The 16,915-nt window shown below is 42.3% G+C and overlaps 1 protein-coding gene and 1 non-coding gene across 3 annotated transcripts in view; both read right to left on the bottom strand.

Annotated features, from left to right (window-relative positions):
* kirrel1a (kirre like nephrin family adhesion molecule 1a) overlaps positions 1-14,540 on the bottom strand; it is a 46,733-nt gene extending 32,193 nt beyond the window's left edge. The window contains exon 1 of one of the 2 annotated variants that reach the window (XM_024288266.2): positions 14,238-14,540. In XM_024288266.2, the coding sequence (XP_024144034.1) occupies positions 14,238-14,283 (46 nt within the window). In that variant the 5' untranslated portion in view covers positions 14,284-14,540. The remainder of the gene's footprint in view (positions 1-14,237) is intronic. The other variant, XM_024288267.2, reaches the window with a different exon arrangement.
* A 2,062-nt stretch (positions 14,541-16,602) lies between these two features.
* trnar-ucu lies at positions 16,603-16,676 on the bottom strand. The gene has a single exon. It is a non-coding gene; the product is annotated as a tRNA-Arg (tRNA).
* Positions 16,677-16,915: the final 239 nt, after the last annotated feature.

Raw genomic sequence — 16,915 nt, 5'->3', positions numbered from 1 at the left:
TCTTTTTCACTGTACTCAATCTGCTCCAAATTGATTTCCTTATCTGCCTAATTCCACATCAGCGCTGCGTGTGGCCAGTGTGTTGGTTCTGTGGAGGAGAGCTCAGACGGAGATGCAGGCACACGGAGAACAAAGCTACATCCACTGACGCTCACAAGTGCGACTGAGGATTACGTCATTGTCTAAGGACAAAGTTGCAGCCATGGCACTCACTGACTCCTGCATTTTTCGGTTGTGTGTGTGCTGCGGTGCCTGACATGGATGAAGTTGGTTTGTTTCTAAAAAAATTAACTTGAACAGAAATATCTTCAATCTGATCTTAAATCACTACCTCTCCATCACATTTACAGAACTCAGCTCTGATGATAAAACCTTTAGACTAATACTTTAACCCTCAAATCCCAGACATTTGCAGTCTACAAATTAAGGCATTCATAAGATTATCATAACTAACCATCCAGATGTTTCTGATGTCATCATGACCAATAGCAGCACATTCTTTGTTTTCCACGTCATCGTTTTAATAGACCCTTTTCACGGTGACGTCCAAATGGCAACAGGGCGGAAAATGTGAAAAATAACTTAATGTTTACGAGTTTAGAATGGCAAAGCTGAACGCTGTTTAACACAATTTCTTGTAAATAATAAAGGGTAAACTGTATTGAACTGTGGTTTCATTTCCTGTCTTAGATCGTTCACAAATCTAAATACAAATTTGAATAATCTTCAATATTTGAGGTTCTATTGAAAATATCGACCTCTCATTTGAGCAGATATTATTCTAACAGGTTCTATTTTACTTCATGTTATTCTCACGTGTTCTAAGTACGATCAGCACAAAAACTGATGGAAATCATGTAACAGGAGCAGCAAAGATGCACATTAATGCTCGTTGGTGTTTTAACTGCATCCAAGGCTGCATTTATTTGTTGTAATCAGAGGTATTTGTGGTTTTAAGGGGTAATTATAAAATAGGAATGTATTTTTGACAGTTTCAAATGAACTTGATCCTTGTTTACCTTTATTATCCTGCAGGATCAGACAAAGTTATGATCAACAGCAAAGAGGAGCTATGTCAGAAAATAACACAACAGTTATTTGTTTTTTTAATTGTCTGACTTTATCTCTGTTCTTAGTGATTTTGTGAACACAGAAATGTAATCAACTTTAACTGGACAGAAAAGATCTTCTGCAGATCTACGTCTCATCAAGCTAGCGTTAGCTTAGCATCAATTAGAAGAAGAAAATCTGAATGACCTTCATGATCCAACCAGCAGCATTCAATGAAGTTCCTGTACCTTCGTCTAAATTTAACCGGGTTGTAGAGAGAAATAATCCACGACTGGTTTAATATCATCCAGAGGATTTTTTAGGATTTTGTGGAGCATTCTGCAGGAGGAATACTGACATTTGATCTAAGAGGGAAAACAATACAACCAGGGAGGACACTTAGAACATAACTGTTGTACACATTTACATTACAATTGGTTAGTTTACCTTTCATTATTAACGTAAGACTGCTCCAAACAGCGTTCAGCTGTCAGCTTTACCGCAGACATGATATATAGCCAGGGGGGTCAAACTCGATCACAGAAGGGGACAAAATCCAAAACACACCTTAGGTCACGGGCTGAACAGGATAAACAATTGCTGAACTCTCTAAAAATTTAAAACCGTAACTTTTTAACATAATGATGAACTAGATATATAGCGTTACCTGTGATAATGTTAGTGGGAATGCTGTAAGATGAATTACCCAATTTCTATGACGTCACATGAAAAGGGTCTTTTCCACCTCTTTTTCCGCAACAACATGGCCGCCCGGCAGGATGGCCATGCCTTAACAACCCGTCACCATGGTTACGGCGCTATAGGAACGAGCGGGAGGCAGCTGAGGCGGTAAAAAAGGGGGCGACCCACTGAGGCTGCCGACATCGTTGTCAGTCAAACACAAAGGTGTCTCCTGGAGGTGGGGACGGAGCGGAGGGGAGGGGGCCAAAAGGGAGCCAGACAGAGAAAGACTCCGAGACTCCTTTCTTTGTTTGCCACATTGTCAGCCCGCTCTATCCCTTCTTCTGTCGTGTTACCTTGCCGTCCTCCCCCTGGCTTGCAGGGAGCGACCTCTCTCATTCTTCTTCTGTTATGGCTTTGCCCCCCTCCAGTCCCTATTCACTGGCTTTTGTGCGGCTGGCATCATACTTAGGATTACCTTTCTTCTCCCGTCCACCTTCGACCTTACCTACCTTCAAGAACTCTCTTTATTCTCTTTCTCCATCAAAATGGATAGAGAGGCTTGTTTGCAGAGGCTGTCTTTTCTGATAGCATCATGAGTGCCTCTGTGGAGGTGTGCACACCTATTTTCCATGAATGCGAGCGCGCCATTCTCTGGGGCTCCCCTCATAAAAGCATCTGAAGAGTTTTATTTGTACTGAACCTCTGTTACATTTTGTTGCCATAGCTACAGCCAGTGAGGACCACTGATACAATGATAGACATCGTGGCCATGGCAACCCCGGGATCAGTGGTGGGTAATATGATAATTCGCGAACGATGCATGTGACACATTACGGCCACACGAATCTCTAGAAAGCCAGCCACTCTCTGGTAATCCACAAACCTTTGTGCGCCCAGCACGCCGAGCGGTGGACAAAGAGCTCTACTCTGTAACCAAGGGTGACCAGACCAACAATGGCTGTCCTCTGGATAAGCTTGAACGAGGGGGTACAATACATCTGCTTCTCACGGTGTAACCTGCAGCGCACGAGTCGCCACTACTTTCAACTGGCACAATCAATTTCACAATGAATCCATAATTTCCAGCAGAGGCCCCTTCCCCGTTGGCTGTGGCAGGTGGTGACCCCACACGGCGCGCTGATGCAGCTCTCAGTCAGGTTACGGCGCCGCGCAGAGACGAAATCCAGCAGCACCGTTTCACAAGCAGCGCCCCGCCAATAAATCACCACTTCCAAGGTCTGCTCTAATTCAATCCAGTGCAATCCAATTTTATTGGTATGTAGTGTAGCTTCTTGCAATGTCATCCGTCACAAAAGCCATCCCATAAAAGCTTGGGGCCTTGACCTCCTGGAGAGTACAGATACATGCAGGAACACAAGGCTTCTTTGGAGACTGCAAACACCTGAAAAACAACACCACTGTTGATTGGATGAATCCTACAGCAGGGGTGTCAAACTGAATCACAAACGGGCCCAAAATCCAAAACACACCTTAGATCTCAGGCAAAACAGGATAAACATTTATTGAACACTCTAAAACTACATTTTTAAAAGTTTAAAACCATAACTTTTTACCATAATTATGAACTAGATATATAGTATTACCTGTGATAATTCTAGTGTGAATGCTGTAAGCTGAATTTGCCGCTGAAGATGCTGAAATTGAAAGCTAAAAACACTGAAGCTAATAGCTAACTCAAAAATAGCCAAAAAAATCTTAGTAAATGCCAAAATAGTCCAAAAAGATAGCAGAATATCATTTTTTAAACATTAAAAACAAACCTTTTTTAGAATACCGTATTTTCCGGACTATAAGTCGCGTTTTTTTTCATAGATTGAATGTCCCTGCGACTTATACTCCAGTGCGACTTATATACGAATTTTTAATGAGATGAGATATGGACCGTAAGTCTAGAGTGCCCTCTTATGGTGATCTATGCAATTACTTTATTTACTTTAGTTATTCAGACGTGACACAGAGGACTAAGAATTTAACGGATTTAGTGATATGGAGTGAGATTGCGTGCAATTAATTACAGTAAAGATACAAAGTTGATGAGTTCTTGAGGGTATAGTTAAATAAAACTGTTATGTTATATAAATGCTACACCTTTTCGTTTTTTTCATGATGCTAATATGTGAATATGTGTTGACACATATTCAGCCTGTTTTCTATTCACTTATGAATGTTATAACTTACCTTCCAGGATGATGTAATATCGTTTTTTTCAACTAGTTTGTAAAATAAATTACTTGAAAAAAATGCGACTTATACTCCAGTGCGACTTATGTATGGTTTTTTCTTCTTCATTATGCATTTTTTGGCCCCTGCGACTTATACTCCGGTGCGACTTATAGTCCGAAAAATACGGTAATTATGAATAATACAAAGATTATGAATTATAAAAAAATAATAATGATAAAAAAAATATTACAGAATAAATCAACTTAAATATTAAATAACTCACTATTTTACTTTCCTTAAATATGTTTCGTTAAAATTATACAAGTTAGAAATGAGAGCAAGATAACATCGGGCTATTAATAAAAATCAAATAAAATGATCTGGAGGGCCGGATAGAATTACCCAGAGGGCCAGATCCGGCCCCCGGGCCTTGACTGTGACACGTGGGTCTTAGAGTTTGCCTGATATTGTTGTTTTTTTTGTTGTTTTTTTTATTCAAAGTTTGTCTTGAAATATTCTAATTTCAGAATGTATAAATAAAAACCTCGAAAACCTAAAAATGTTTTTTCTTTTCATTTCGGTCAACCATAGTGATGTTACTATTGTGAATATGTCTTTGAGGTTTTGCCCCGCCCTCTTACTTGAGGTCACCTAGCAAATGTTTTAGCCCACACGATCTTTGACAGGTAAGGCTAGTCATAAAGTCCCTGTTTCACCTTGTTCCTCAGATCCATCTGACCAAAGCTGCATGCAGTGGCATTGTGCACCAAAATACTTCTTTCAATACAGCTCAGTTTCAAAATCATTGAAAAAAATCTCTACACTTGCAAGGTGCAATATACATCTATGAACCACATAAGCCAATTTCCTTTCTAGAAATTTCTTTAGTTTTCTTTTCAATGAAAAAATATACTCATTTTACTCATAATTTACAAATCAAAGTTCCTCCCTTGTTCAGGTAATACACCGGTAGAGTTATAAGAGCAGTTTGTCATTATGGAATCTTTACAAATCAACCAATATACGCTTATCAACCTTTATTGAACATTTGATCCTGAACGGGCTGCACGGTGGCGCAGTGGTTAGCGCTCTTGCCTCACAGCGAGAAGGCCCCGGTTCAAATCCCGGCTGGGACCTTTCTGTGTGGAGTTTGCATGTTCTCCCCGTGCATGCGTGGGTTTTCATCGGGGACTCCGGCTTCCTCCCACCGTCCAAAAACATGCTTCATAGGTTAATTGGTGACTCTAAATTGCCCCTAGGTGTGAATGGTAGAGTGAACGGGTGTGTGATTGAGGCCCTGAGACAGACTGGCGACCTGTCCAGGGTGAACCCCGCCTTCGCCCTTCAGTAGCCGGGATAGGCTCCGGCACCCCCGCGACCCCAAGAGGGAAGCAGCGGTCAAGAAGATGAATGAATGAATTGATCCTAAACATTTGATGGAGACATTTGACAGCGACACCAGTTCCTGTCCTTTGAATTTCCATTTGAAGTTTAAAACTGAACCGTATGTTTCACCATTGAAAGTGAATCGTTGTATCTTCACTAAATCCCATTAGGTCTACTTTTAAAGAATCAAATACATATTGCGCTAAAAGAAGGTTGCATTATTCATTGTTTCATTCCATGTTCCATTACACCAGGTTTGGTATGAGCAAACTGCAAGCTTTTTCTTCATTGTTACTTTTTTGCTAATTAAAAAAAATGATTTTTCTGAGTTTTAAGGTTTTTTTGTTGTTTTGAAATTCACAAATCCTAAATCGAACCAAAACAAAAATGTGACCCAAAATTAAAGTTTTAACCGAATCATTGCAAAAGTGTATCATCCATCCATCCATTTTCTAAACCCGTGGAACCCCTTACAGCAGGGGTGTCAGACATACGGCCCACGGGCCAGATGCGGCCTGTCAAATGGTTTACTCTGACGCAGTTGGGAAGAGAAAAAAATATAAGGATGTTGGGGAAAAAAAGCAACTTTCTAGCCCATTCCTGTGGTAAGTATTGGTTATTCAGCCTTTGTGCTATCTAATGGGGTCTATTGGACTGAGTGACCCCTCTCCCTGGTGGTTCCAAGAAGCCAAAATCCTATAAACTTATATAGAAAAATAAACAGCTATTACTCCGTCATTGTGTTTGTCAGAATAACCATTCTAACTCTGATACATTTTTAACATCTTCTTAATAATCCTATTTCTTTTTAATATTTTTTGTGTGGTGAAAGTTCTCCAAGTTATAAACCAGCCAATCAGATGTCTCAATAAAAGTAGGTGGTCTCACGTTAAATTTTGAAAATGTTTGACAGATTTCGTGTAGCATGTGGAAGTGGTGTGGACTCCCAACAAGCTCACTCCTGACTGGTAGAAATGTTGACTCACACCGACTCGGACCAATCACTGCTCACTGAAGACGTATGGCTCCCACATGGTGACGTCCGTATGGTGAAAAAAATGGGACTGAATTGACTTCATTTGGTTGGAGCCTGAAGTAAGCCATTGTTCACACTCACTCTGTCCTGTTCTCAGATATAGTCAATGGTTGTGACGCATTCACACTAGCACGACTGGTCCTGGCTTGATCTGGTTGTTACCTCTCATCCTTCACTTTGTTTGGCGGTTGTGAAAGTTCACCTGAACTCTGGTCCTCTTGAGATTGGGGGTACATGAACTCTGGTGCAGTTCACATCAGTTTATGATGGTGTCAAGACGGGTCCTAGAGCTCAGCCTAAATTCAAACGCAGAGGAGCCCAACCCTGGACCTCTAAATATACATCTAAACTTGTTTGCCCTCATCTTTTTGCTCTACTTGCTGCTTGATCACCTTGATCAGGTGCGATCAGTTGATCAGAACCTGGAATCACACGACTTAGGAAATCAGCAGTGAGTTCAGAGGGAATAATGGTGGCAAGCTTCAAGGACTAGTAAAGCAGCCTGGACCAACCAGACCTGGGTACTGGTCTGGGCACCTCTTTATCAGCTAAAGAAAAAGTTAGAATATGTATTAAGATTGTTTGCAGATCTAAGACAAAGAAGCATGGCATATGGGGGCCACACAAGCTCCTATCCCATCTCGGGTAGCAACAGCGCCACTTGGGATCCAAATGCGGACAGTCCACGAACCTTTGGGTTCCAGTTTGATCAGTTTGAGGTTTCTTCAAACAGACCAATGGAAATGAGGCTCATCTGTGTTTTGAACAGACTTCGATGAGGTTTGCCTCCAGCTTAAAGCATTAACCTCACAGCTGCAGTCGCTGGGAAAACAACTGCACGGTATTGTTTTAATGACCCCGCTTGAGGATCATTGACGATTATTACCACTAAGAGATAGCTACTCGTTATTTGTAGACCACAGCCATTTGGCCTGCAGACTGTTAGAATGCCGGGCGAGGGCACGCGGAGCACTGTGCCGCCGTCTTAACCGGTTTAGTTGACCCTAATGGTATTATCATAAACGCAAGATGGATGGAGCAAGCCAGAAGTCTGTCTGAGCCCTGTCCCTGCTCAGGGGCAGAAACAGGGAGAGCGCAGAAATGAAGTGACATCATCAGCGCCGGCCACATTCCTGCAGAAGAAGGGGGCGAGGAGGAGGAGGAGAGGGGGAGAACAGCAGGAGGAGGACAATGTCGCAAAACTGTTGAGGTTACCGGACGATCGGCGTTTCACAAAAGCCTGACATGCTCCCCCCACCGCCGCATGTTCTCCAGCACACGCGTGTCACAGACTCTTCATTATGTACTCCATGTTTTAATTCATGTGCCTCTCCTCATGTCCCCTCCCCCCTAAAAAACCCATGCAGCCTCTCCGGCGGCCCCCTCCTCTTCTCTCCAACGACCAGAGGAATGCGAGAACCACATCTGGAACTTATTAGAGAGCTGCAGAGAGAGGAAGGGGTATGGAAAGAGAAGAAGTGATGGTGGTGGTGTGGGGGGGGGGTGTCCAGGAGGGGACAAAGAGGGAGAAAGAATGCAGTTTGGTAAGCAGAGAAAGGCTCTGCTATGGAGAGACTCACAGAAGTGAGAACGAAAGTTAACAGCCCCGCCAATTAACGGTAATGAAGCTGGACGAGGAGGCGAACGGGGGAACGAGCTCGGCGTCTGATGAAGAACAATTCCCAAATAGATGATGCCTTTGAACTGTCCGGGACCAGCGAACGCCTGACTGACCCTCGCAAGGGACAGTGGGCCTAAAAAAACAGTCCCCTTTCTCTCCACAGGATCTCTTCATCGTTCACTCCTAACTTTCTCTTGATCAAGTTTCCCAGAATCATACTTTTACACCCATTCCCACGTGGAACCTCAAACTTTTCCAGGAAAATCTGGAGTTTCGGACAGCAAAAAGATTTAGAAAGATGGAGGAAAATGTTCCTCTCAGTTCTCTTGTCCCCTTTCCTCTTTCTGTAACCCAGGGGTGGCAAACTCAATTACAAAAGGGGCCAAAATCCAAAACACACCTTAAGTCACGGGTCGAACAGGATAAACATTTATTGAACACTCCAAAACTACGTTTTTAAAAACTTAAAACCATAACTTTTTCAGGTAATTATGATCTAGATATATAGCATTACCTGCAATAATGCTAGTGTGAATGCTGTAAGCTGAATTTGACCGCTGAAGATGCTGAAATTGATTGCTAAAAACGCTGAAGCTGATAGTCGGCTAAAATATAAGTTAAATGCCAAATTAGCCAAAAAAAAAAAAAAAACCTAAGTTAGTCAAAACAGCTAATTCGTAGCTGGAAAAATAGCTAAACTTCAAAATAGCCTAAAAAACTAAAAAAAGGCTAAATTAGCCAAAACAGCTAGTATGTACATTTTAAAACAGCCTAAAAGAAAAAAAAAAAAAAGAGCCTCAATTACCCAAAACAGCTAGCATGTTGCTGAAATTTTAGCTAAACTCCAAAACAACTGAAAAAAATCTTAGTAAATGCCTAAATAGTCCAAAAAGCTATCAGAATCCAAATTTTTAAAACTTTAAAACCGTCACTTTTTAACATCTTCTTCTTCTTCTTTTCCTTTCGGCTTTTAACATAATTATGAATAATAAAATGTCAGGAATATTATTCCAGAATAAATCAACTTAAACCTTAAATAACCTTCAATATTTTACCCTCCAAAAAATATTTTGTCAAAATTATACAAGTTAAATATAAGCGCAAGATAACATCAGGCCAATAATGACAATAAAATAAAATGATCTGGAGTGCTGGTTTTTAATCACCCAGAGGGCTGGATCTGGCCCTAGGGCCTTAACTTTGACACATGCTGTAACGGTTCCATCAGTTAACCCTTTACCACCAGAGATGTCGCCGCCGACATCTAAATAACACACTCTTCGACCTAACTCTTTGACCGTTTACGTGATCAACATGAACGACAGAACAACGTAAACACTTTACTATCGTCTTTGCTTTTCGGCTTTTCTCGTTAAGAGTCACCATAGCGAATCATCTTCCTCCATCTGTCATCTGTCTTCTCCATCCTCTCCTCTAACACCAGGTACCTTCATATCTTCCTTCACTTCATCCATAAACCTCCTCTGTGGTGTTCCTCTAGACCAGGGATAGAAAACTCTAGGCGTCGAGGCGTCGAATCCTGCATGTTTTCCAACATCCCCTGCTCTGGCACGTCCTAATTGCCTGGACAAATCTGAAGCAGGTGATCAGTCATGAGTAGGGCAGGTATATCTGGAAATCATGCAGCCACTGCAGCCCTCGGGGTCTGGGGTTGCCTATCCCTCCTCTAGACCTCTTTCCTGGCAGCTCTAGACTCAGCATCCTTCTACCAATACTGTAAAGCAGGGGTCTCAAACTGAATTTCCCTTGAGGCCACTGAAATGGTAAATGGCGTATACTTGTATAGCGCTTTCTACCCTCCTTCGAGGACCCAAAGCGCTTTACAGTCACAGACCCATTCACCCATTCACACACACATTCATACACTGGTGGTGACTCCGCTGCTGAACACTGGCGGTGACTCCGCTGCTGAACACTGGCGCCAACCTCCCACCAGAGGCAATTCGGGGTTCAGTGTCTTGCCCAAGGACACAGGCAAGGCGGGAGTCGAACCCGCTCGCTTCCGATCAGGAGTCGACTGCCCTACTGCTGCACCACAGCCACCCCATATGATTCTGGTGCGAAGTCAGAGTCTGGCTGAGGGGCTGGGCCGTGAAATGAATTGCGTCCACTGTCTATGTCTTTTGTCCGTCGTCTTTGTTTACTAAAGTTTATAGAACATTTGTTCATGTCTATGTACTACTAAGCAATATCTTCTGCGTGTCCAGTAAAATGACGGGAGCTAACGACGCTAGCAACTGTTGCTATGGACTTTTCTGACAACCAGATCCAACGACAATAACGAATGCAAAGTTTTAAACATAAAGTTGAAACATCACAAAGCAAATACAAAGCTATCATCAAAGAAGATTGGACATGCAGAAGATATTGCTTAGTAGACATTGAACTTTCACAATTAAGGCGGGGGCTACAAAATATCAAGTGAGAGGCCAGTTTGAGACCCCTGTGTAAAGGTTGCAAATCAGCACAAGGATCATTTTCTCTGCATCCGTATCTACTGGAATAACGATAATTGTGAAAGCAGCTGAAGAGTTACGGTAGTCAAAAGAATGTCAAGACTGGAGCTAAAACTCTGGTGTTAAAGGGTTAACACCTCCTTTGAATCCATAAGCTGTATGCTTGGTGTATGTTCACACACTGATCCCAACCTATAACCATGCTTATAGGTTGGGGTTTGGTGTCTTGCCCAAGGACACTTCAACACATGGATGCTTAACCTGCAACTTTCTGATCAGAGGTTTACCACTCTACCTCTGCAGCGCGGCTGTTGCACACCCACAGAGCATGCCCAAGGAAAACCCTTTTGAATGATCTGATTAGCACCACAAGTCTGACACTGCAAAATCGACCTAAACGCCTCTTTGAGGTTTATCCGGAATCACCTGAATGCATCAGGCAGCTGTTCAGAAGCAGAAAACTTGTTTGAAGTTTGAAGGAATGCCCTTAAACAAACACTTCAGCTCCGGGAAGCAGCCAACATGTCACACGCTGACAAACACCCGCCAGGACAGCCAAGCCACATTTTCCTCAGCTGAATGGAGCCCAGTAGGGGACAACGGTCAGAGATGTACATTACATGATGACAGAATCCATGCCTACGTGCAGCCTTAGGTCATGTTCACTGATTACTTTCGGTCCCTAATGTCAATTAGAGAGGCTTTTCTGGAAACAGGCTCCATTGAAATACCATAAAAACCATGACCTGAATTCACATATTAACAGTGGGCTGCTGAAGAGCAGCATCTCGCTCGTTCACTCGCTCGTATTTAAATCAAAAACAGGCTTCTGCCTCACTACATGTGTCACTCTGGATCTACACTCCGAGCTGGAAGAGGTTCAGTTTAGCACCGCAAACGGTTCGTAACATGAATCTATGGCGCAGTGGTTTTCAAACCCTATAAATACTCCTATAGGAAGAAGATCGACTAGGAAACTTAAATAGACTGAGGTGGCATGTATTTCTTTCAAGAATAACAGAAGTTTCTACTGCTGAGGTTAACCTCTTCTCATTTGATGGTCTTTTGACAGATACACCAAAAAAGTTGAGGGTTTGAATTTATCAGTCATTCTCTGGAGAGAGGCTCTTGTTACCCAACCTCAGCTCTTGAGTTTCTGCTCCTCGAAGAAGCCATAAAGCCTTCAGCTCTGCTGTAAATATATGAGTCAGGAGCAGAACATTCAGGATTTGAAACTGGTTGTTTTAATAAAGAATGAAACCAGCGGTTTAACAAGAACTAAACAGAGGAAACCCCTCTTTCTATGTGCTCCAACATGAGGAAGATTCTTTACTCATGACAAAGCAGGGAGGGTATGTGGTGTACATGCACAACGGTGCTGGCCGTTGACTGTAGCCAAGAATTGGACTGAGTGAGTGCGACGTCATCCATGGAAAATGGTTTACTCCCAGCTCCAACAAAACAGTCAATTCAGATGTCGTTTTTCTTGGTTGCCATGTTTGAACCAGATATTGTTAGTGTGCGATAATTGGTCCGAGTCGGTCTGAGTCAACATTTCAATGGCAACAGCTGTCACCAATCAGGAGTGAGCACCTCACGATACGATACAACACACGGTGCATGGTTCATGATATCGTGATACTGTGATAGTTGGTAGAAATAATCTCTAATAACTCACAATATATAGAAGAAGACATTTTTTTTAGGATTTTCTGCCCTTTCAATTATTTAAGTAGCTGCCAGGTACATTGTTGCAACACACGCCCTCTATCTACCTCCAAAGGAATGTCTCACCAAAGGTTGACAGATATAACGCTTTACTGCCTCTTCAAACGAAAATAAAATATCAATACTTGGTGAGAACCCATCAAGAATCAATCGCAGGACGAAATGTCGCGATATATCGCAATATTAATATTTTGGTTCACCCCTAGTACACACTCCTAATAATGAACCAAAAATAAATCTGTCAAACGTTTTGAACACTGGACATGGGGACCAGCAGGCTCCACCTACTTTGACTAAGACATCTGATTGGCCAGTTTATAGCTAAAATAACTTGCAATAAAGAAATAATATTTTGAACAATGAAGCATGAAGATGTTAAATAAAGGCATCAGAGCAAGAACAGTTATTCTGACAAATGGAAGTCATAGACTTCTCTAAAGAAGTTATAGACTACTCTATTGAAGTCATAGTCATAGACTTCTCTATAGAACTACAGTATATGACTAAAACTCCTCTATAGAAGTCTATGACTATGATTTCTATAGAGAAGTCTATGACTTCTTTAAAGAAGTCATAGTCATAGACTTTTAGAGTAAAGTCTCTGACTTCTTGGTGCCACCAGGTACTTCCTGTTTGGAACGCTAGGGAAGAGGGGTCACTCAGCCCAGGTCTCATGTACTGTCAATGTTGCTGGCAGTAGGACCGGTTCACAGCCCAGATCTGCACTAAAGGACAGAGGCCAATAAACAGTCACACCTGCACTGGAGCCTTTGTGCCAGTCAGCACTACAGAAGAGGGTCTGCCTGTAGGGGTAAGTCCAGTACTGCTCCTCTAACTCTCATTAGTGAGTTAAAGGAGCAGGTTTTCTGCCATTGATTATGCAGTAACATCAAGCAGCAACGTAAATGGTGGACCTGTGAGTAGATACAATCCTAGAATGCAAAAATCAATGTTTGCTAAGCTTCTGCTAGCACAATAATTAGTTAAAGCCGCATCTGTACTATTGACTTTTCATAACGGGAGACATTCTGAAAACTGAAGCTAATTACCGTCTTGACTGGTGAACATCCAATCACTTGCAGTGACACATAGTTTTACCTTAAAAGGCAGCGTGGAGGCAAAACAAGGTGATAAGAGCCTCACATCTGTCTGAGTTAGCCTTCCGAGTACCAACGTTACATCATTTTAAATCTTATGGAGCAAAATCAGCCCCACTTTCAGCCCGCTAATCTTTTCTTAGGAAAGCCTTTGAGAGCAAATATCTGTGTTTGACAGCGCAGCACGGGAGCACTAAAGGATTATACAGTTGTGACAGCACTACCAAAGACAATGGGACACATGTAAACAGGCTTTGTCTGTGTGACGGACACAGCACCAAAGACAGGCGTCACATCCTGGGATTTGTTAGTGGAGGAAAAGGTGTGTGGACCCTTCGCTGGGTGGGTGCGAGCTCAGAACACCGACACAAAGCCTGGCAGACATGGTGACATCATCCTTTTCTATACCTTCCCCAAACACGCCCCCCCCCCCAACCTATGATGGAGTGGTCGGCGGGCAGGATGGCGGGTGCGCGCTCACGGTTACGCCAAGGTGAGGGGGGTAAGGTGGGGTTTAACGTGTCTGCAGCCACACAAAGATACACCTCTGTGGAACAGGTAGCATCCTCTCCTCCTCTTCCTCCAGCCTCCTGTCTCCTAGCAACTGTGATTAGCATAAGCCAATAGCCTACCTGCGACCCCACAGGTACAGAGGGGGGGGCTGACTGAAAATGAGCTGCGGGTGAGGACACAGGTAGGACAAGGAGGAGGGGGGGTCTGCTGGCATGCAGAGCAGCGCCGGTCAATCACTGTCATTCCCATCACGTGCCGTGCACGCGCATCCCCAAAGAATAACGACACCACACAGAGACGGGCATGCGCACAGTAACAAACACTGTAAAATTAAAAAGGGTGACGGTCCAGTGCTGCGCGAGCACGCGCGGTGACATGCGTGCACGCGCATCAATGGTGATCTATCGCTGCGGCGTGCATGGGAATGCTGGGAGCCCGCCTCGGAGCAGAGCGGAGCTTACCGGTTTGGAAGGTGAACACCAGACTGAGGAGCAGCAGTCTCTGCATGGTTCAGCCGAGTCCGTTATTGGCTCAGAGCTCCGTGAGGACCGCATGAAAAAGCGGGACTTCTCTGACTCTGACAGTAATTTGACACACAGACGTAATCCTCCGCCTTTATCCCCTCTGCCGGGCTGCGCGCGCGCCACTTTACACCATTTCACTGCTTTTTTCCCTCAATCTGCCTCTTTCTTTGCTCCCCGCTCCGTTTTCTACTACACTCTGAACAGGAAAGCACGCGGACACGAGTGCCACAGTTCCGCTCTGAACTTTCAAAATAAGAGCTGACGCTGAAAAAAATAAAAAGTATCTTTCTTCTTATAGCACCACTTACAATATTTTTGTATTACATTGTTTTAGTAGTTACTACATCTATATAAAAATGATATAATCACATTTGATTAAAAGATAAAGTCTTTATTTTTTTAAATTAGATTAAGAATATGGTTGATGGTTTAAGAAAAAAATAAACACTACTGTCTTAGAGGGATTAGCGGAAGCTCAATCAATGATAAAAAAAACAACATCTTTTTAAGTGAAAAAAAATACCGAATGTAGTGAAGCTTTACTTCCGGTGTTGTACTGGCTAACTCTGGCTTGACGTCATATTCTCATTAACAGAGTATCCCTCTCCCTCTCTCTCTCTTTGACGTCAGCAGCATCATAGCCCTGCCCCCTTTTTTCTCCCTCCCTGATCCAACTCTGGTCCAGTGGCGGTTCCAGCTTGAGCGGCACCCCACACTCACATGGTGCTTCCCAAGACAGGCTGCCATGGGAGAAATGTATGAGAATTAAAACATACTCACACGTATTCCATGTCTCTGTTTGTGTTTGTTATTTGTGTGTTTTGTTAGTGGTGGACTGCAGATGTTGTGACATTGATGGACTTGTACATAGACCTGTAACAAATAAACTAAACGTCATAACGGGACTTTAAAGTAGGTCTGGAGGGTTGATGCTGTGTGAAGAAGGAACAGGGTGGCTCCTCATCTCGCCCAGTAATAGAAGCAGGTCATAACATATACAAAAGTCCACCTCAGTTTCACTAAAAGATATTCTCCAAGTTTGACAGCCAAAATGAAAAAATATTACATTTTTTGCAAACTCAAGAATGACCTTTTTTTTTTTTAATGTTGTTGTAGGTCAAATAATCCTTGGGATGGACAAAAAGGACACATTTTAAACTCTAAATAAAATGTGTGTCAACCTCAGGTAATTCTATCCAGCCCTCCAGATTATTTTATTTTATTGTTATTGATGACCCGATGTTATTTTGTGCTCATTTCTAACTTTTATAATTTTGACAAAAAATATTAACATTAAATATTAATATTTTTATGGAGAGTAAAATATTGAAACTTATTTAAGGTTTAAGCTGATTTATTCTAGAATAATATTCCTGCCTTTTTATTATTCATAATTATGTTAAAAAGTTACAGTTTTAAAGTTTAAAAAATAATTTTAGAATGTTTAATAAATGTTTATCCTGTTCTGCCAGCAATCTAAGGTCTGTTTGATTCTTTCTTGTTTTTGTTTCTTCATTTTTTCCCTTTTGATCTAAATGGATGGATGATGATATTTTATGTTTAAATTTCTATATGGATCATTTATTTAAACCCCACAGTCATCTGTTCCGTCCATTTTCCTCTCTAATGGCATCTTGGGCTTTTCAGAACTGATTACATGCTTTATGTGATCATGATAAACTGACTTCAAACCAGTGAGCCACAGAAGTGGACCCAGGCCACATGTCTGTCTGTCACAGACTCAGAGGATGGGTCTGCAGCCATCAGGGCTCATTGAATCCTCACCATGGGTCTCTACAGTCCATCCCTCTGATGGAGCTGCACACTCTTGCTCTCACGCGTTCTCTTGAACAGGAAACCTGCCTGTCAAGCAATTTCATCTCACACAATAGCATATGGGATCACTATCAGCTAGTCTTGTTGACAGATGCTGTAGGTTTGTAATATTTTTGTGAAAAATAAATGTGAACGATTAAAATGTGCAGTTTTCCAACTGAACACCTTAAATGTAGAATGAAATATGCTGTATGTGATCTGTAGAAATATCGAAATGGATGTGTGTTTGGGATAAAAAAAAAGTTTTCTTTCAAGTGTATTTTATTTATATTCACAAAAAAGAATACAAATCATGATGAAATACCAACAACAGTGTCAGAGAAATACGTCCTTCATCAAATTGAGCTCGTGTCTTAAGAACGAGAAAGCATGGATGCTTTACAGAACACATCCAGGGATTTCCTCATTCCGCACATCAAAAACGAAAAAAGACACGCAATACTGCCGTGTGGCATTCAGAGTGACCCATCTCTGCCGGGACTCGAACCCGGAGCCTCTGGATTAGAAGTCCAGCGCGCTATTCCATTGCGCCACAGAGACTGCGCCAGCTCCAAATGACGTTGGAACGCTTTAAATATGGTGCAGCCTCTCATATCTGCTCATCCCCGCAGCATCAGGACCACACTGAGCAGACATTTTGAATTTATCACTTATGACCACCAGAGGGAGCTAGCGCTCTGCTCTTTCTCGAGACTGCATTAAGTTCACAGCTTTAACAGGAAGTACAGTGGAAATGCAGGAAGTGAAATATAAAAAATAAAAGCAGCTGAAATATCATA

The sequence above is a fragment of the Oryzias melastigma genome, linkage group LG18 (genome assembly GCF_002922805.2).
Source record: "Oryzias melastigma strain HK-1 linkage group LG18, ASM292280v2, whole genome shotgun sequence".
Taxonomy (NCBI): Eukaryota; Metazoa; Chordata; class Actinopteri; order Beloniformes; family Adrianichthyidae; genus Oryzias; species Oryzias melastigma.
Note: the sequence above shows the minus strand (reverse complement) of the source record. Positions and strands in the feature narration are given on the sequence as shown.